Raw genomic sequence first — 20,220 nt, 5'->3', positions numbered from 1 at the left:
GATACTTAGTTGAATCAATGTAATTGGATTTTCCGAGTTAACCTAAAAGACCCATGTGGCTAAGGCAGTTAGTGAAGATGATTAGGGAAATGGTTTGGGTTATTTTGCCAATAGCTCCAATAAGAGATACAAATAAGGCAAAAATAGGCTAAAAGTTACTTTTGTCTTTGTTAGATATGAGATTTACAGAAGATGGAAAATAAGAACAAGGGTGTTTCATGCATTACAATTCCATGAATTCTGCCTGTGTAGGCTGATGATCAAAGAAAGCAATTATGTCCCTAAACCAAGGTTAGGCCAGAGTTCCTTCGTTATGTAGCTTACAGAATTAATTGCAAGTTTCAGTATGCACCTTACAGAAACAAAATTGTGAAAGGAAATTAAATGACCCTATTGTGGGTAAATAAAAACAGATGGTTAGTTGACCACTTTTCTAAACTTTTTTTGTTTAGAGTAGAAATAATATAGGAATCTGCTGTACTGAAACTGCAAATAGCTACCTGCCTGTACAAAGGAACTGCTTGAAATGTACATGGCTTGCTTGAAACTTTATTAATCAATTAGAAAAGAATCATTGCTTTGGGGGGAGGGAAGATGTTATGGTGGGAAAATTAACACAAAGAAAAACTACTTGTGGGCTTCTAAGAAAAACATAACTTGTGATCATAATGTAATTTCTTCTTATGCAAAGATTTTCATTTGCTTTTTGGAAAATATGTAACTTGTGGTTATGAGGTAATTTTTCTTGAGTAGAAATTTTTGTCTTAGAGGGCATAAAAGGGATACGAGAACACAGGGAAAAAGAAGAAGGGAAATGGTGGAGGACAGAACAGAGAGATCAGAACCAGCAGCAGCAGAAAAATAAAATGAAGAATGAACTTTGCCTCCCAGAAGGCCTCCTGTGTGTGCACCCACAGTGTCACCAGAGCCACACCTCCCCAGCTCCTCTGCTGAGAGCTGGGTCTCTCAGCAGGTCTCACTGTGCAGCCCTGACTAGTCTGGAGCTCACTCTGTAGACCAAGCTTGCCCTGAACTCAGACATCCACCTGCCTTTCTTTGCTGGGTGCTGGGTTAAAGGTGTGGGCTTCCAGGCATGCATCTGTTAACTGCACAGGGCCTTGCACTGAGCCAATAGTCACCACTTGGTCCTCTGATGGATGATACTGCTAACGGCGAACGGTAAAGAACGCACAAAGCCTTTGGTCACTGCTGCTTCATTCTGTGTGGAGATAATGATGAACACCATCCCCATTCTCTCACTGTAGGTTGAGGGGCCCTGCTCCTTCCACCCAGTTCCTCCACAGCACCCCAGGAGGCACAGCCTGAGTCACTGTGCAACAGGTGACCCAGGCAGGGCAGGTGGCACAGCCTGGCTCCCCATCTGGCAGGTAAGTGTCTACCTTGCCATCTTTTAGGTCTCCAGCTTTAACCCTGAAGCCCCCCTTCAAAAACCTTCCTCTCTGCCCTCGCTAGCCTCCCCTTGGGCCATGGTTCCCATACACTATTGTCCTTCTCAATTTCTCATAGTCTTTTATCTGGTAAGCCAATGAAACTGCTCAAATTATTGAGCTCTTTAACATTGATTTTGAGATCTTCCACCTTTTCTTTTAATTCCAGATTAAGCTTTAATTTTGAACCTACATGAATGTGCCCACCTTCTGTAAAGACATTTCAAGGGGGCCAGTGAGATGGCTCAGCAGGTAAAAGCACTTGCCACCAAGCCTGATGACCTGAGTTCAATCTTGGGGACCTTGGTGGAAAGAGAGAACTTATACTTGTATGTTGTTCTCTGACCTCTACATATATGCTATGGCATTTCTCCATAAATAAATGCTTAAAAATTAAAAAAAATGACACAAAAACCTTTCAAAATCCTGTGTTTTTCACAAATGAAAAGGAAAATGTACAGCATCTCTAGCCCCTCTATCCTCACATCCACTCAGCCAGCAGCCAACTCCCTTACAGCAGTCTCTGTCCACAGGTCCTCGGTGGCAGGCCAGTTAAACATGAGAGTAATTGTCAAGATGATGAGCACCATGGGGGAGCATGATGAGGGAAGGATCTACGCTCCACCCTGCAGGCTACCTGCTGCTGCTGCTGAGCACCGAGGACACAGCAGAACTGGATCGCTGAACATACGCTACTGACAGGTTTTCCGGGGAGTGGGTGAAGGACCACATCCCTCCTACCTTGGGAAACAGGTGCTGAGAAGGATGCTCATTTCGGGAGTCTGTCTAGGGGAGGGCAAAGCAGGCAATGACAGGCAGTGACAGGTATTTCTTCATCAGCAGGGGTCATGCTAAGTCTTAGGATCAGAATGTGAAGAAGGGTGATCCCAGTCTCAAAGGCTCCACACCAGCTCAAAGCACTTCAACAGTCTCCTATTAGGACTCTAGCCAATCCATCCTTTAAGAGACACCGGGCAGGACCCATGCCCAGCCTCTTCCCAGAGACTGTCTCTGTGCCCTTCCCCCACCAGCCACTAGCCCTTCTTCCCTGAATCTCACCAGGGCGCCACTGCTGAGCAGAATCATGAAGATGATGAAGGTCTCAAACCAGTTGTGCTCTACAATGAGGAAGCAGGTTTTCCGAAGGATCCACCAGGACTTGCCTAGCCCTTCCTCAATGTTGACCTGGCAGCACTTGAACCGCTGAACACAACCTGGTACCAATGGGAGAGCCAGGTCAGACCGCATGCTTGTGTGGCCTTACTTGCCCCTTTCCAGACTCCCATTACACAGTAGGGAGGGCAGTAGCTGAACACTGCTGAAAAGGTAATGACAGGGCAAGGCCTCAGGAATCAGGAAGAGGGTGGGTAAGAGGCAGGCACACTGTGCAGTAGAGACCTTTCTAGTGGCAGCCTGGGGGCTGGTGCTAAGAGAAGATAGGCAAGACAAACTAGAGACTAGAAACTCATGTGTCAGAACCGAGTAAGGGAAATGATACAAAACTCCCGTCGAAATGGTGGCTAGCTCTAGAGCCCCAACCCCTGCATGATGGAACTGAATGGCATGCGGATTTCATGCCAGCCCTTCTCTGCCCGCTTTTCACCCTCTGTGAAGCAGGCGTCTGGATCCAAGTATTCTTCAGGCTGCTCCACAGGGACCTCTTCCACTTCAGGCTTGATATCAATGGTGCTTCCCTCAGAGGAGCTGGTGTCATCCAGTTTCTAGACACAAAAGAAAAGTATGGTCAAAAAGCTACACAGGAACACACACCCTTGATCCGCACCACCTCTGCTAGGGGTCGTATACAGACAGGTGTTAGCCACAGGGCCCTGCGTGGGTCTCTGGGTTACAAGTCAAGTGGACAAAGAGCAGGGTTTACTCCGGCCTCAGATCCAGGTGCTCCAGAAGCCATGCAACTAACTCAGGTTTAGCCCGGGAAACCATGACTCTGGGCCCTGGGCTGGCTCCCATGGCAATGTTGGGACCTTACATCTTTGCTGCCTTCAGGGTCTGACTCGCTGCTAACGTCCTCGGTGTTGAGGTTCTCAAAATCAGATTCACCCACAGCGATGGGCACCCGAACAGTCAAGTTTGGGTTGTTGATGAAGGACATGTGGTCCTCATCAATGATGTACTTCTCCACACTGCTGCCGATGCCGCTGGTGGTGCCATTGCCATTCTTCTGGAAGTCGCCATTGCGGTGGATATCCACACCTGTGTGGTTGGCAATGCAGTTGGCCTTCTTTTCATACAGTTCATCCAGAGGTTTTACCTCATCTGCCTCCCGTTGCTTAAAGTGTGCCTGCATGAAGGCATGCACTTTCACTTTGGTCCAAGCCACGCCCTTCTTGATTCGGATGACAGAGATCTGCAGGTTGTTCATCTCCCCGTCATCGTCTGTGGCTGCCAGGTTGTCTGCACTGAAGGAGCTCAGAAGCAAGGCCAGAAATAGGTTCAGTACCTATGCCAGTGGCAGCAGAGAAAGGAGCAATGGTGGAGTTAGAAGTTATCCATTCTAGTCAGGGCTACAAAGCCAACAGCTCCACACTGACTGCAGAGTTTCTGTTGTGCTCTATTTGGCTCTTATCATAGCTCATTTTGTTTATTTGTTTGTGCTATGAATGAATGCACAATGAATGCCTTGAGCATGTGAGACAAGCACTCTACCAGTATGCTATGTCCAGCATGTCCATGTGGTATTTTAAATGTTCATGTCACCAGATGGGGATTTCTTTTGGTTTTAATATAAGGAATTTTTGTACTTCCCTCAGCTCTTTTATACTTTTATATTTGTACATACACACCCAATATATTACCCTTTTTAGGCCTTTAGATGAATAAACCTGTGCGATTATGATGCAGGTAGCTTTTAGGTCACACTTCTAGTAATACTGGATAAACTACAGAAATGCAAAGATGCAATCCAGAGATACTGTGAAGAAAGCTGCAGGTATAGAGATATGTGAAGAAACAAGTATACAGAAAGCAGGTGCTAGAGGACCAGGACCTAGAGAACAGTGATTGGTGGAGAATGTTGGGGACTGTAGAAGCTTGCCATAACTGTTTTTATTATGGGAGAGCCAGGGCTGGTTCTAAGGAATGTGCCCACTGCAGGCAAACTTCTTACAGAAGAAAAGGGAGAACTTCAGTGTCTGAGGTTACAGGGATCGTGCCAGCTGCTTTTCCAGCTGCAGTGTGCACAATACACCCAGTGAACATATGGCAATGTCATTGGACATTTGTCATTGAAATTAGAAGCTGCTCCTGGCATCCATCAAGTAGAGGTTGGGGATGGTGGTAAGTTCAACAGTGCAACAGGCCATGGTGAAGTATGCAGCCTGAGATTTCAACAGTGCCAAGGTGAACAAATGCTGAGTTTTCTAGAAAAAGGAAACATTTTGCAACTGGAAGGATAGGCAGACAGAACCCCTGAAGTCTATCAGCTATGTGACCTTGGAGGAGGGTGTTTCTTTGTTCTCTCATGACCAAGGGTTACCAGGTTACAGTGCGTCATGAGTCAGTAGGCACTCCGATAATAAACAGTCATCTCTTCATTTGTATCTTAAAGCCGACCTGGGTCAAGAAAGATTTCAACAAAGATGCAAAGTGGTAAAGAAGCCAAGTGGCCTAGGGCAAAGAACAATGATAGGTTCAAATTGGTACTAACCACCAAGTTGCCAATGACCATGACCATCATAAAGACAATGAGGCACATGGCCTGGCCGGCCACTTCCATGCAGTCCCACATGGTCTCGATCCACTCCCCACACAGCACACGGAAGACAATGAGGAAGGAGTGGAAGAAGTCGTGCATGTGCCAGCGAGGCAGCTCACAGTCCTGGTTGATCTTGCAGACACACTCTTTGTAGCTCTTCCCAAAGAGTTGCATCCCCACCACAGCAAAGATGAAGACGATTATGGCTAGCACCAGGGTCAGGTTGCCCAGGGCACCAACGGAGTTCCCGATGATCTTGATCAGCATGTTCAGGGTGGGCCAGGACTTGGCCAATTTGAAGACTCGGAGCTAAGGAAAAAAAAAAAAAAAACAACAAAAAATGGTAAACCACTGTCTCACAACACTGCTGAAATAAAAACATGTAACATTAGGAAAGTTGGCCTAATTTTATTTATCACCCTTAGAAAATCCTCAGACTCAAAGATTCAGTCAACTTATGAATAAAAGAAAATTGATTAATGTCAGAAGTTAAATGAAAAATTTAAAGCCAGGACCCAAGAACCTGTCTCTGGATCTTTATGTTGTCCTGAGTCACAGTCCTTTCTGATTTGACTCCTGAGTTCTCAGGGAGAGAAACCAGCAAGGAGTATGCAATCTGTAGGGAACTGTAAGGACAGTAAAAGAACACATCTGTTAACCTAAAAAGCAAGCATTAGAAAATTCTAAGGATTTCCTTTGGCTGGTCAACAACTAACCAACAGCTGATACGAGAGTGTGAGATGTTCACAATAATTGGGGGCAAACATCTGTAGAAGGACACTCACTGTTACTAATTCAGAAAACATGTTTGGATGCCCGTCAATCATGTGTCTATACTCCATAATAATTACAAGGTACTAGCAAACAGGCTGAGAATTTTGGTGTATGAAGCCATGGTGTGTTGACCAAGGGAATAATAGTAATGTCAAGGTTAGATGTCACTCATTACAACACATAGACATTTTGGTAGATGTCAATAGCAGCAATTTGTGCTAACTGGAAATGAGGGTCTCATCTGAAAGCTTGAGATTCACCCTTCTGCTGGAAACTCATAGCTTCCCCTGTCTGGTTCTAACTTATTCAATCCTTTATTTGTAATGGAGATTAGACTGTTTTAAAGAGGCAACTATGGAGGATTGGAGAGATGGCTCAGGGGTTGAGAGCTCTGATTGCTTTCCTAGAGGACCCATGTTCAATTCCCAGCACTAACTTGGTGACTCACAACCACCTATGTTTCTGGCTCAAAGGGATCCAGTGCCTTCTTCTGGTCTCCCCAGGCACTACATGTGATACATAGATAGGCAGGTAAGATACACATACACATAAAGTAAAAATAAATACATTTTTAAAAATTAAAAATAAATCAACTATGGGCAGGATCCTAACCAGCCATTTCAGTGAGGTGCCATGTGTGCAATCTCCATCGTATGAGCTCTACTCCAGTCGGGCTCTTTGATAAATTGACTATCTCAGTAAGAAATGTGCTTAGGTACTGTCCTGACCCAAGACAGGAATACGAGGGAGCAAGAAATTGTGAGGCCTCTCATCTACAAGGTATCACTCATGCCTGTGCTCAGTGCATATCTCATTAACTTCTCCAGAATAACTTAGCAATTTAAACATTTCCTCATACACATACACTAATAAATGACATTAATCATTAATAACATGGAAAACTAAGCCAATGTTCACCTATTAACTTCAATATAATTTAATAAAAGACTATTTTCTTTTCAATCTCTGGCAGGTGTTTCCATACAGAAGAAATGAAAACCACCATCTTTGAACACATAGGTTTTCTCCATTTGGGGAGAGATACTCAGAGAAATAATGCACTAGCCAACCAAATGATCTCAGGAGGCCACCAAACTCCTTCCTCTTCTGAATTAACCATTATTTCCTAAAGAAACTCTAAAACTATTTCTTTAGCTTATTGATTTCAAAACCCAACTTTTAGATCATGTTACATTTAGCACAAAAGTTTTCAAGATTTTAGTGGAGAAACCAAGTAAGTGGCAAGCTGAACCAGGATAGAGTACTCCAGGGGACAGAGAGAGTACATTTCAGGGGACAGCTTGTGTTAGCTATACAAAACACTTGCTGGTAGTTAGCTGTAAGATGGGAAATGTGCAAAGCAATTGGAGAAATCTGGAATACCAATCGGAAAGACCGCAGCACTGACAGCCCCTCCACATCCGCGAGACCCAGCTCCATTAAACTGAGGGAGACAATAAATCCATCAAAAATGTTCCAGCCTTCTTGGAAATAATAGTAGGGATCCATGGCTATGAGCTTCAGAAACATTTCTGCTGTGAAAATCCCAGTGAACACCTGAAGGAGAGGAAGGTGGTAAGGACGGAGCACCAAAGAGAACATAACTTTATCATCTTTGTCAATACCACATGCCCAAGAATCAAAAGCCAGCCTTGGCCTCTACACTGCTGGCCATCAACACCTGAATAGCCCACGAGCACCCCACATTGATACAAGACAGTCTCCTCTTTGTTTGAATGAAAATTTCAGTCAGTCCCAGCGTTTCCATCTTGGTTGCCCGATGAACAACTCAGTTCATATGGTGTAGCACAGGGTTAACAAATAATCTAAGCAATATGATCAGGATACAAGGCCACCCCCTTTTAAAGGCTGTCAGGCATTTTGGTGGTCTAATTTTATGGGGGGTAATTATAATCAGCAATAATGTATTTACATTTCAAAGTAGCTAGAGAGGACTCTGAAGGTTATTACAAAGAAAGACAAACGTTGGCAGTGACAGATTTGTTAATTGCCCTGAACTGATCATTGCACAATGTGTGCATGTACTGAGATGCCAGCTGTGCCCTGCAAATAAACACGACTATGTACCAATTAAAAGAAAGTAACACTTGTAAAAAAACAAAATACTTCTAGTGTTTAGGTTCACAATATACCCTCTCACTTTTTATTTACTATTTTATCTTACCAAACCTAGTCATATGCTACAATTTAAGTAAGAAAAGCAATCAGCTGTTATCCAAAGTATATAAAACCAGAAAGATTTCATAGTCTCCCCACTTTGCCTATAATCACCATTTTATATGACCTCTTTCAGAGTTTTTTTTTTTTTTAATGAACATATGTTACAATACATAATATATTGGGCCTGATTTTCCCAGATGTCATGACTCTATTCTGCTGATGCATGGTCTTCCAACCCATTTTATCGCCTGTGACTGTTCCACTGATGGAATGTTTCCCAAGGAATTTTCTCAGTGTTTGACAATTCGGAGCTTCCTTCTTACTTTTTTAGTATGGTATCTAATTCATTTGTAGCATACCCCCTCCCCCCAATTTCTTATGTTCTGCTCTTCTGCCTGACATAAAAGCACCTTGTATTTCCTGGGGCTATCCCTATCCCACAGGTCTTAGGAAAGTCAAATTATGACAGAAGCCTGTGACAAGGATAATACCTTAGGGCAGGTTACCCATATGTGATTCTTACTGATTATTTTAACAGAGAACTTTTTAATGCAACAATAGGCTTGACACCATAGTAGTCCACAGAGAGGGACCTGGAGCTAGCTGTTGGGACAAAGCAGGGCAGCAGGGACCTCTGCAGAGGTGCTCCCCAGCACTAAAAGTCAGTTCTCAGGAACTGAGACAATCCTGCAGACAAACAATCTGCAAACAAACAGCATCAGAGCCAGGGCAGGGAGAGGCCTCCTTCCAGTATGGAGGACCAGTCCAGTGAGGGCTACCACAGGTAGAATGAGATCCGTCTGGGATAGCTACACTACACTGGCACCGAGGCCTGAGTGGGATGGGAAGGTATCTACACTGAACTGAATAGTGAAGCGGGGTTGGCAGAGTGACAGCTTAAGCAGGGTAAACAAAGCATCTTGGTGAGGACGGACACATGAGTAGGGGAGAGCTCGCTGTAGCCAAGGCTCCCGCCCTTAGAGAGAAGTGGCCCAGTCTGAGAGAACGGGAGGTAAGATGTGGTCTAGTGTGAGCTGAGTGGGAGTGTTACACAGACAGGTGGCATGGCATGAGGAGTCACAGTCTAATCAGGATGAAGAGAGCTCCCATTCTAGAGAAGACCTGTGGTAGGGCGAGAGTGTGTCCAGGCAGGCTCTAATGGTTCTCCAAAAATCAAGGAGGGCACACAAAATAAAGATGTGTAGAGTGGCCTGTGCAGGCTGTTCGAGCCTTGGAAGTGTGAAGGACTTTGCATATGGAGAGCAGTAGTCTGGATGCTCAAAGGGTGGAGGTACACACTGGCTTTCTGGTCACGTAAGTCTATCATGAGGACCGGTAACCTGCTTCTTACAGTCAGAGGAGTTTCAAAGCAGAAAGGGAGGGGACAGAAGGAATGCTGTGGTGTTACTGTGGTTGTCACTGTGGTTGTCACTGTGTACAATGAGTTTGTTCTAAATGGCTTGGCCTCAATAAGCACACTCAGGTGCCAGTCTTGGCTTCCCAATACTATATTCACTGAACAATCAGGGCAGGGCTTCTTGAGAATGTCCTATTCAATCGTGGCACAGAAAAAATGCAAGATTCTCCTGGTACCAGAAAGCAAGGACGAAACTAGAATATATCAAAAGGACACAGAAAACATGTTGTCAGGGGTAGGGTAAACATAAAAGTAAATGACAGTAACACACTGTAATACACTGGATAAGAATGAGAAGCAGGAGTCCACTCTGATATAGAGGGGCGAGTCAGAAGCCAAATGAACAGAAAATTAGATAATTTCAAAATGTTTCCCTCATAAGTGTTTATTAATTACAAATGGAAAAGAGGAACTATACAGAGGAAGTCTGACATATCATCTAAGCCAAGCGATGGGATAAAGATGGAACAGAGATGAGGAGATGAATGGAAGCTGTGCTTGGCGGTGGTGATGAGCACCCGAAAGTCCAACATGGACTGTGTATCAAACCGCATGGCCCTGAGCAATCAGTCACCTAAGGGTCAGACACAGACAAGGGGAGTTGTAGAAAACTGGAATCCCCAAAGAGTAAAAGTTAAAAAAAGGAGAGGAGGAGGAAGAGGAGGAGGAGAAGGAAGAGGAGGAAGAGGAGGAGGAGAAGGAGAAGGAAGAGGAGGAGGAGGTGAAGGAGGAGGAGGAAGAGGAGGAGGAGGAGAAGGAAGAGGAGGAAGAGGAGGAAGAGAAGGAAGAGGAGGAGGAGGTGAAGGAGGAGGAGGAAGAGGAGGAGGAAGAGAAGGAGGGGGAGGAGGAGGAAGAAGAGGAAGAAAAGGAGGAGGAGGAGAAGGAGAGGGAAGAGGAGGAAGAGGAGGAGGAGGAGAAGGAGAGGGAAGAGAAGGAGGAGGAGGAGGAAGTGAAGGAGGAAGAAGAGGAGGAGGAGAAGGAGGAAGAGGAGGAGGAGGAAGAAGAGGAAGAAAAGGAGGAGGAGGAGAGGGAAGAGAAGGAGGAGAAGGAGGAGGAAGAGAAGGAGGAGGAGGAGGAGAAGGAGAGGGAAGAGAAGGAGGAGAAGGAGGAGGAAGAGAAGGAGGAGGAGGAAGAGAAGGAGGAGGAGGAGGAGGAGGAGGAAGAGAAGGAGAGGGAAGAGAAGGAGGAAGAGAAGGAGGAGGAAGAAAGGTGAGGCCTGCTCTGGGCAAAAGTATGTTTTCAGGACGGGAACTAAGAAATGGTATTAAAATAACCATGTGAGGACTGAAGGTGGAAATCCCATGTGTGTGGGAATGTGTATGTGAGCTTGTACAAGAGGGAGAACATGAGTGCAGGGAACACTAGGCAGCCATTCACGCTGAAGGAAAACATGGAGCTGGATGGGGACATGGCCATGACGCAGCTCCTAAGCAACAGGGAGGACTATTTCCAACTAATTTTTTACTCCCAGAACTCAACAATTTCTCATCTCTGTCCTGGGAAAACATAATCTGAAATGATAGCTTCTTATGTTTTGAAGCTTCATATTTTGACCTAATTAATATAACTAGATGAATATATGATTTAATAATATGAGAAATTTGGTAGAGATCAGCTAGTAGCAGAAACTGGATGATGGCCCAGAGATGGGACTGTCGGGCGGGGAAGCAGTTTGGAGTCAAAAGTTTCTCATAAATAAACCCATATGGGAGGTAAGAGCCCATAGTGCAAGGAGTGTAGGGCGCACAACTCCCCCCATTTTGGGTGGCTGTTACCTAAGATACAAGGGAAAGTAGATTTTTTGATCAATACAGGGATCAACATGAAAAAACAGAATGGGGGAGGGGGGAACAATCCAGAAATCCTTGGCTCAAGCTGCTACACCAATTGCTGTCCTTTGTCTCCCACGCTTGTCACTGCAGCTGGTTTCCTGCCAATGGCTTTAAGTGATGGCCTCAAAGCACTGCAGAAAAGACACAACATACGGACGCACTCATCTCCAGTTAACCACCATCACTATCCTGTTAACTGAGTCCCAGCTTCCCCACAGTGAAGCCACAATCACGTCATCCCTGCTCCATCTTACCAGATTTCCTACAGCCAAGACGTGCTCGAACTGTGGCGTCATAGGATGGTGCTCCATTGCCATAAACAGTGTATTCAGGACAATGCAAATGGTGATGGCCAAGTCTACAAAAGGGTCCATGACGATCAAGTTCACAATCTCCTTCAATTTTATCCAGTAGGGGTGACATTCCCAGATGAGGAAAGTGTTGGCAAACTTATACCAGCACGGTGGGCATTTTCTCTGAGACTCTTCCAGCTCTGGAGTGAGCAAAGAACATAGAGAGCTCTCAGTACACACAGACACACACACCACACCACACCACACACCACACTCACACACATACACACTCAAACTCACACTCACCACACACACACACACACATACATACTCACACACACCACACTCACACACATACACACTCACACACACACAAAGGGAGAGTAGTAGTTTTTAACCTATGGGTTGAGACTCCTTTGGGGGCTGTTGAATGACCCTTTCACAAGGGTCACCTAAGACCATCAGATATTTACATTACAATTCATAATAGCAGCAAAATTACAGTTATCTAGTAGCAATGGAAATCATTTTATGGTGTGGGTTACAACATGAGGAACTGTATTACAGGATCACTGCATTAGGAAGGTTGAGAACCGCTGGTGTAGAGAGGAGAGAGAACACACAGGCTCTTCCTCTAGTTAGGTGGCTGTCACTGTTGGTGCTGTAACTAGAGGGTATTTGCTCCCTGATCCTCAGGTTTCCTTCAAGGAAGGGCAAAGCGCAAGTCCCTTCCCAATCAGCAACGACCCAGTTACATATAAATCTCAATGCACTGGGTACAGAAAGATCATGGAGGTCAGCTCTGACTTCCTAGTTCAGTGGGCTGCAGTGCTCACAAGGAGGATGATCTGAAGTGAAGTGACCCGTAGGGCTCAGCTGTGACTCTATAGGTTTGAGCAGGAAGTGAGCTGCCAAGCGCATCTGACAAGGTTTCTTAAGTACAGTTAAGGGCTAGAGATGATGCATATAAGGCATTAAGTGCAGACTGCAAATGAAGTTCTCGATTACATGGAAGGTGAACTAGTCTACAGTGTTGTTACATTTTTTATCAGAGCAACCATCAAAAGTATAAACACTGATAAACACTGAGGCCAGGAATACCTGGGTTCAAATACTAGGCCAGACACTTGCTAATAATTGTGGGACCATGAAAAAGTTAAGCCATCTCTTTACATTTTAATTAATTAATTAATTTTGGTGAGAATTAAACAAGCTGGGAGGCTGGGAGATATGGCTCAGTCAGTAAAATGCTCACTACACAAACATATGTAATCCAGTGCACGTGTGTAACCCCAGTGCATGTGTGTGACTCCAGTACATGTGTGTAACCCCAGTACATGTGTGTAACCCCAGCATGCATGTATAACCTCAATGCATGTGTGTAACTCTAGTGCATGTGTGTAACCCCAGTGCGTGTGTAATCCCAGCATGTGTGTATAACCCCAGTGCATGTGTGTAGCCTCAGTGCGTGTGTAATCCCAGTGTGCGTGTGTAACCCCAGTGCATGTGTATAACCCCAGTGCGTGTATATAACCCCAGAGCTGGTGAGCAGAGATGGGCAGATCCCTGCAGCTCACTGTACCAGCCTAGCTTCCTGACCTCTGGTCTCCATGTGCCTATGCACAAATGTGTACATGCACACACCTATACTAACACATACACATGTACATGCATACACACACAGAATTAAACAAGCTAAAATATCTACCAAGTGCCTCAGACCCCAAGCAGACAGCGAGGGAGTGTCCTGGATAGTGTATCTGGCAGGGTTCTATCTTTATCAGGAGAAAAGGTATTGCTGGCCGGCGCCATACATGTAATCTACTGTTTTCAGAGTACAGGTCAGAGCCCACCTTCTGTGAGACTGCAGTTCACAGCTGAGGTAGCCACACAGGGCGCACCCTCTCAATGCCCCTGTCACTCTTCCTAGGTCCATCTCTCTTGCCCTTTCCTTCTCTTCCTGTAGCCTCTCTTTCCATCCCCTCCATACTGTCTTTTTTTCTTCTCTTACTTTGTCTTATACCTTTTCTCTTTAGAAGAATCTAGTTTTTTCAAACACCTTATGTCCCACACATAACAGAGGTAAGCCAAGAATTATGCTGGTTGGAGTGAGGGGAGGTTGAAGCCAGCCCAAGAGATGTTCTCCTTTCCAGGTGACTCCCCAGACACACTCACACATGGACACCTCCTTCAAGAGGTTTCCCAGGCCAGGGAGACTCTCAGCACTGATTGCATGGTCTCTCAGATGATTTAGGAAGCCAAAATTAAAAAGAATCACTGGGCACCTAAGACAGAGAACAGCTCAGTTTGCAGTCACACTAACCCAGGTACAAGGCTTAGGTGACAAAACTCTCTTCAAAGTACAGGAAACGCAAAGCTGGGATCATGACACTCCAAGTTCCTTATCTGGTGAAGATGTTCTTTAAGAAGCCTAACAGAGATGAAATAAAAACAAAATTCTCCCCAGTTCTGGGCACCCCTGTAAGCCCAGCACCCAGGAGACTAATGTAGGAAGACTGCCACAAATTTGAGGCCAACCTGGGCTAAATAACAAGTACTGGGCTAGCTAGGGCTACATAATAAGTCCCCCAATTTAAAAAAACAAAAACCACTGATGATCAAATAAACAAATGTAAACAAAATAAAAATTTCCAACATTTCCCCAAGAACAGGATGGCTACTGTCAACAACTCTGTCTGCCCTGTCCCTTATCCAGCCCTAGGCTGTGGCCCAGGGTGATGACTCTATTTAGGTAGGGTGGGTATCTGACTGGCTTCCTGGTTGCTAAGAAGAATGGTTGCCTTGGTTTTCAGATTGAAGGGCCCCAGTGAGAGCCACGTGGGAGTTTGCGTGGGAAAAGAAGTCTGTGACGAGAATTTGCTTCAGCTTCTTTCACACAAAACCCCCTCCTTTCCCAAGGTAAATTTAGTTTTCTTCCCCAGAAAAGAAAACGAAAAGGTTCTCTTATTTCCATAAATTCTTATAGTACATATTTGGAAATTTGGTTCCGTTCCTTTTTTATCTCCTCCCTTCTCCAAATGTCTGCAGCTCAGCGGCTCTTCTTATGGAAGATGAAGTCTTGACTGCTCACATTTGAGAGATGACACAATTGCCACACTTTACACTGCACTAGGCTCCAGAGATCAAGGGGGTTCTCCCCACGCTGGGCCGCCCAGAAGATCCCCATGGGGTTACCTGCTCCCTATCCCCTGTGTATGCCCTGAAGCTGGGGTAAGCTTCAAGCAATCAGCTCCACAGAGTTCAATGAGAGTGGGAGGTGGAGAAGATCCTTGGCTCAATGAGGAGTTTTGCTAGTTTCTCTTTAGTTAGTTACTTGTCTATTTTATTTTGAGTCAGGGTCTCATTATATTGCCTTACTGGATCTTTTTGCTTCAGCTTCCCTAATGACAGGAATGACAAATATACACACTGTACCTGATGTTTTTATGGGGACTTCCCTATTAGTGGCTGGGTCTCCATGGTAAAGTGTTTGTTGGGGGAATGAGCTCAGATAAGAGAGTGAAGTCTCTGAAGGTTCGTGGAGTTTGTTGTACATTGCTTCTGGATATTTTTAGAGGGGCTGTCCTCATGTCTCAGTCCTAGGAATACTGGGAACAGTTTTCACCAAGATTGAGATTTTGCTGGACTAACAGAGCTAGGAGTTTCCCTCAACTCAACTGAAGTCAACCGAAGTCAACTCAACTCAACAACGTTCATCAGGTTTTGGCAAGGCAGGAAAGAGTTCCTGCTGTCTCTGCACTTTTAGCTGAACAGAAGAGGTGAAGGCAGCATCAACTAGATGGATATCTGAGAGGCAATAATACCTGGTCAGGTCTCCCCAGGGAATCACCACTGTCCCACACCACCACTAAGGTTCCTACCTGACAAGTTGAGGGTATGCAATAGAATGGTGTGGGAAGGGCAGTGAGTGTGCAATAGGATAGTGAGAGGAATGGCAGAGAGTGTGCAATAGGATGGTGTGGGGAAGGGCAGTGAGTGTGCAACAGGATGGTGTGGGGAAAGACAGTGAGTGTGCAATAGGATGGTGTGGGGAAGGGCAGCGAGTGTACAATAGGATGGTGTGGGGAAGGGCAGAGTGTGCAATAGGATGGTGTGGGGAAGGGCAGTGAGTGTGCAATAGGATGGTGTGGGGAAGGGCAGTGAGTGTGCAATAGGATAGTGAGAGGAAGGGCAGTGAGTGTGCAATAGGATGGTGTGGGGAAGGGCAGTGAGTGTGCAACAGGATGGTGTGGGGAAAGACAGTGAGTGTGCAATAGGATGGTGTGGGGAAGGGCAGCGAGTGTGCAATAGGATGGTGTGGGGAAGGGCAGTGAGTGTGCAATAGGATGGTGTGGGGAAGGGCAGTGAGTGTGCAATAGGATGGTGTGGGGAAGGGCAGCGAGTGTACAATAGGATGGTGTGGGGAAGGGCAGAGTGTGCAATAGGATGGTGTGGGGGAAGGGCAGTGAGTGTGCAATAGGATGGTGTGGGGAAGGGCAGTGAGTGTGCAATAGGATGGTGTGGGGAAGGGCAGCGAGTGTGCAACAGGATGGTGTGGGGAAGGGCAGTGAGTGTGCAATAGGATGGTGTGGGGAAGGGCAGCGAGTGTGCAACAGGATGGTGTGGGGAAGGGCAGTGAGTGTGCAATAGGATGGTGTGGGGAAGGGCAGCGAGTGTGCAATAGACTGGTGTGGGGAAGGACAGCGAGTGTGCAATAGGATGGTGTGGGGAAGGGCAGTGAGTGTGCAATAGGATGGTGTGGGGAAGGGCAGTGACTGTGCAACAGGATGGTGTGGGGAAGGAGGGCAGCAAGATTTTTCTCCTGAAGAAATTCTAGAATTCTCTGCTACAGAGTCTGTTTCATTGGTTCAAAAGCAATTATTTAAATCTTTGGTTAAAATAACATCAGAGCTTCCCTATTCTAAGTCTGGGAAGCAGGAATAATTACTCATGTAATGCTTTTAATGTGGCAGGCAGTAAACACAGCAGGGTCAGTGGTTAAAACCAGTGGATCTTTGTTAATGTCTTCAACCTCCTCACACCACTCAGTTCCAGCTCATCAGCTTCAATCAAAGGAGCCAGGACAAGGTATAGGACAGGAGAGTGTGTGTGGGTCAGGTGCTGGCACAGTGTGGGGGTCAGGCAGTAGGACAGGAAGGGCATCTGGGGGTCAGGTAGCCCAGGAGGTGGGTCGGGTGGTAACACAGGAGGGGTGTGTGGGGGTTGGGTGGTAGGACAGGTATAGGCTATAGGAACAGTCAGGCCTACTAACAGAGAATAGAGACTGCAGCAGTCTCTATCACAAGTAATGCTTCCCTCTTTTTTTTTTTTTTTTTTTTTTTTAATGTGTGGCTAGTGGAAAGTAGAGAATGCATACAGCAGAATGGAGAAAGACAAGGTTAATTTTTGAAGTCTGATGGGAGATATATCATTCTGTAAATATGTTTCTCTTATTGGTTAATGAATAAAGCCCTGTTGGCCAATAAGAAAGCAAGGCGGGACTAGGAGACAAGGAGGATTTGGGGAGAGGAAGGGGGAGATTCAAAATGTAGAATCAAGAGAGCAGATGTACGGACCCTATCTCTCTGGTAAGCCAAGAACACATGGAAATGCTTAGATTAATAGAAATAGGTTAATATTTAAGACAGAGCTAGCCAATTAGAAATGCTAGAAACAGGCCAACAGCTTTATATCTAACACAGCATCTCTGTGTTATTTGGGGCTGATGAGGCTCTGGGGCCAGGCTGGTGGGAAAACTACTCGTAACAGAAGTAAAGTGCCTCAATGGCTTATATTCAACTAAGTCTTAAAGAAGTGACTGCTCAGCACAGTGAGTCCAGTGTGACAGTTTGTTTGAGTCTCCACACTGGCCAAACTGTGTGCTGAGCCACTCTACCAAGCAGTCAGTAACTGCTGCTCTGGACAGAGCCTTCCTTTGTTCTCATGTCCCTGCCAGTGATGAATGTATCTGTTGGAGCTTGTTCGTCTTCTTCAATTGCCATGTATACTTGGAAAGAGTCTGTCTTGGTCTCTAAGTGAATAATAAAATTAGCCAAAAATTTCAAGCTAGTTTCTCAACTTGGAATTCTTACAGTCTGCAATAATTTGCCTGAAACCTCAACACACAGGCCACAAAGCTTGAAGATGTTCCATCAGACACTGACTCCAGCAGGAGCTGGGAAACTAGAATGGACAGTGGTTGTTCAGGTGGCTGAAGGAAGGTTGTTCAAGTTTTTAAAATTAGACACACCACTTGATGTTCTCTTAATCCCAGTTACAGTGCATCTCATCTTTCTCTGGGGTACCAATACTCCTACAGGGTTTTTTAGGGGTTCTCTTTCCATGGCACCCCTACCCCCAACACACACACACACACACACACACACACACACACACACACACACACACACGGTGAGCTTAAACAATTCAAAGATTAATTAATACATCCTGTGGCTAGTAGGACACTCCCAAGTGCCACCATCTCAGGGACTATGGCTAGTGCTAAGGCAACCTGGCTGTGTGTACCCTGAGAATGGCCAGCTGAAGCTAAACCAGCACTGAATGAAGAGAAACAATGGGAATCCCATGTAAGGGACCCTAGTTACTGGTTTACTTCTAAGAGAAGCCTGGGATATACACCAGGACTTTGGAGAAGGTAGTACTTGCTGGAGGTACCACAGCCTAAGGGAAACTCTCAGCAGTTACATGGCATGCCAAGCACATGTCAGGGACCAAGCATGTAGCCTGGAGAAGTCAGCATAACCACATCACTGCATTCAGGTTAGGACTCGGAAGTGGCTGCTCTTCCCCTGTGGCACTAAGTCTTGAGACACTTGGTTTAGGCTTGTCTAGTTACACATTACATATATTTGTGGATATGTGTGGTATCTGAGAGTGGCAGAATTAGGAATAATCAAGTGCACAGTTCATGTTCCTTCAGAAAACATCTAAAGGGCTGCATGTCATTGGACAGGAGACAAGGAAGGTATGTCGTGAGGCAGGGCTAGGAAGAGGATTCCATCACTTGGTATGTGCAGCTCTACCCATGCACTGTGAAGTCTCACAACATCTATCCATGATGGCTTCACTGGGGCTTTTAGAGATCCTCCAGTCATCCTCCATGTTTCCTCGATACTTCTTAGCTCTGTATGATGCTGGTGGTAGAGCTTAGGCCTTTACTTGGTTCTCTGGATGCAGCTTTGGGAAGATAGTTTGTGATCCTGGTTTCTATATTTGGTAAGATCTATTCCAAAGGCTCACAGAGTTTTGAAAGACTCACATCAAGGGGCAGGGTTTTATTTGCCCACACACTATTCTCACAGATCAGCTGCTCTGAAGGGCAATGCAGGGCTCATACCTTCCACTAGTGTATTTGTGACGACACTCATGATGCTGTTGATCCTGTCCTTCCGTCCATAGGAGGCAAGCTGGTCCATGGAAACTAAAAGAGACCCAGGGCCTTTCTTCTTGATTTCCACCTCAGTTGTTGCCTATAAAAATAGATAAATAAAATAATGCAAATAGGATGAGTAAAGCTGGGCAGACACAAGGCTTGATCCCCACTGGATTGTCAGTCCAGAGTGTGAGACAGAACCTTATGATCTGCATTGCTTTCTTAATGTTCTGTTAGCTCTTTGAGAGCTCCATACAATGTGTTTTGATTAAGTGTACTTCAATTCCCAGCTTCTCCCAGGTCCACTCATCCCCTTCTCTCCCCTCCCTCTACAGCAGCTGCAATTGCCAATGGTTCCTCAAGGGGGGAAACAAGACATATCATACCTTCCTCCCATGTTGGCATTTGCTCTGGCTTGAGCTGCCACAAGTCTTACCCAGCCATGAGCCCTGTGAGCTACAGTAACAACTGGCCTGGCAAGACATCTTGGGAGTAACCAACCACTTTCTAACTGGATTTAGGACATCCAGAGCTACATAGTGAGATGATGTGCCAAAACAAAACAAAACAAAAAACCCATTTAATTAAATTACAATGTTTAAATTTCCCAACCAAATAACATACAAATGGTAAATACATCTCTGGGTTGTTATAAGATATAGTTGTTTAATGCTGAACAGTGGTGTACTGGGCTGCAGCACCATGATCATTACTATCGCCACCATCATCATTTTTAATATATAGGTGGGTACTTTGCCTGTGTGCATGTCCATGTACCATGTATGTGTGACTGGTGCTTGTGGAGGCCAGATCCCCTGGGACTGGAGCTGTACACAGTTGTGAGAAGCCACAAGGGTCTGGGACTTTCGAAAAGCAGTCTTCCAGTCCCCAGGGATGGGTTTCTTACTGCCCCTGGATGATGCTCTTTGTGACTATATCAGACTAGTCTTAATGGACGGTTTAAAAACCACCTCTTTAGTAACCATGCTGTTCCCTGTATTACGCCACCAATGTGGACTTTTCTGCTATTTCCATGGTGGCTTGGACAGTTACCATTTCCAGCACAGGAAAAGACATGCTTGTAGGAGATGAGAGAAGCAAGCCAGATCAGCTCCAAAATGATCTTGGTTGTCTTGGAAATAGAATACTTCTGAGGAGCTCTTCAAA

At 45.4% G+C, this 20,220-nt stretch overlaps 1 protein-coding gene across 4 annotated transcripts in view; it reads right to left on the bottom strand.

Moving 5' to 3' along the window:
- Positions 1-20,220, bottom strand: part of Scn8a (sodium voltage-gated channel alpha subunit 8) — a 157,463-nt gene that overhangs the window by 27,194 nt on the left and 110,049 nt on the right. For all 4 annotated transcript variants that reach the window (XM_051189929.1, XM_051189932.1, XM_051189928.1 and 1 more), the window contains exons 13-19: positions 19,018-19,150; positions 11,622-11,860; positions 7,321-7,494; positions 5,116-5,472; positions 3,439-3,909; positions 3,052-3,169; positions 2,508-2,662 (exon numbers count right to left, since the gene is read on the bottom strand). In XM_051189929.1, coding sequence (XP_051045886.1) covers positions 2,508-2,662; positions 3,052-3,169; positions 3,439-3,909; positions 5,116-5,472; positions 7,321-7,494; positions 11,622-11,860; positions 19,018-19,150 — 1,647 coding nt within the window. The remainder of the gene's footprint in view (positions 1-2,507; positions 2,663-3,051; positions 3,170-3,438; positions 3,910-5,115; positions 5,473-7,320; positions 7,495-11,621; positions 11,861-19,017; positions 19,151-20,220) is intronic.

Source organism: Phodopus roborovskii, unplaced genomic scaffold, assembly GCF_943737965.1.
Source record: "Phodopus roborovskii unplaced genomic scaffold, PHOROB, whole genome shotgun sequence".
NCBI classification, from domain to species: Eukaryota; Metazoa; Chordata; class Mammalia; order Rodentia; family Cricetidae; genus Phodopus; species Phodopus roborovskii.
Note: the sequence above shows the minus strand (reverse complement) of the source record. Positions and strands in the feature narration are given on the sequence as shown.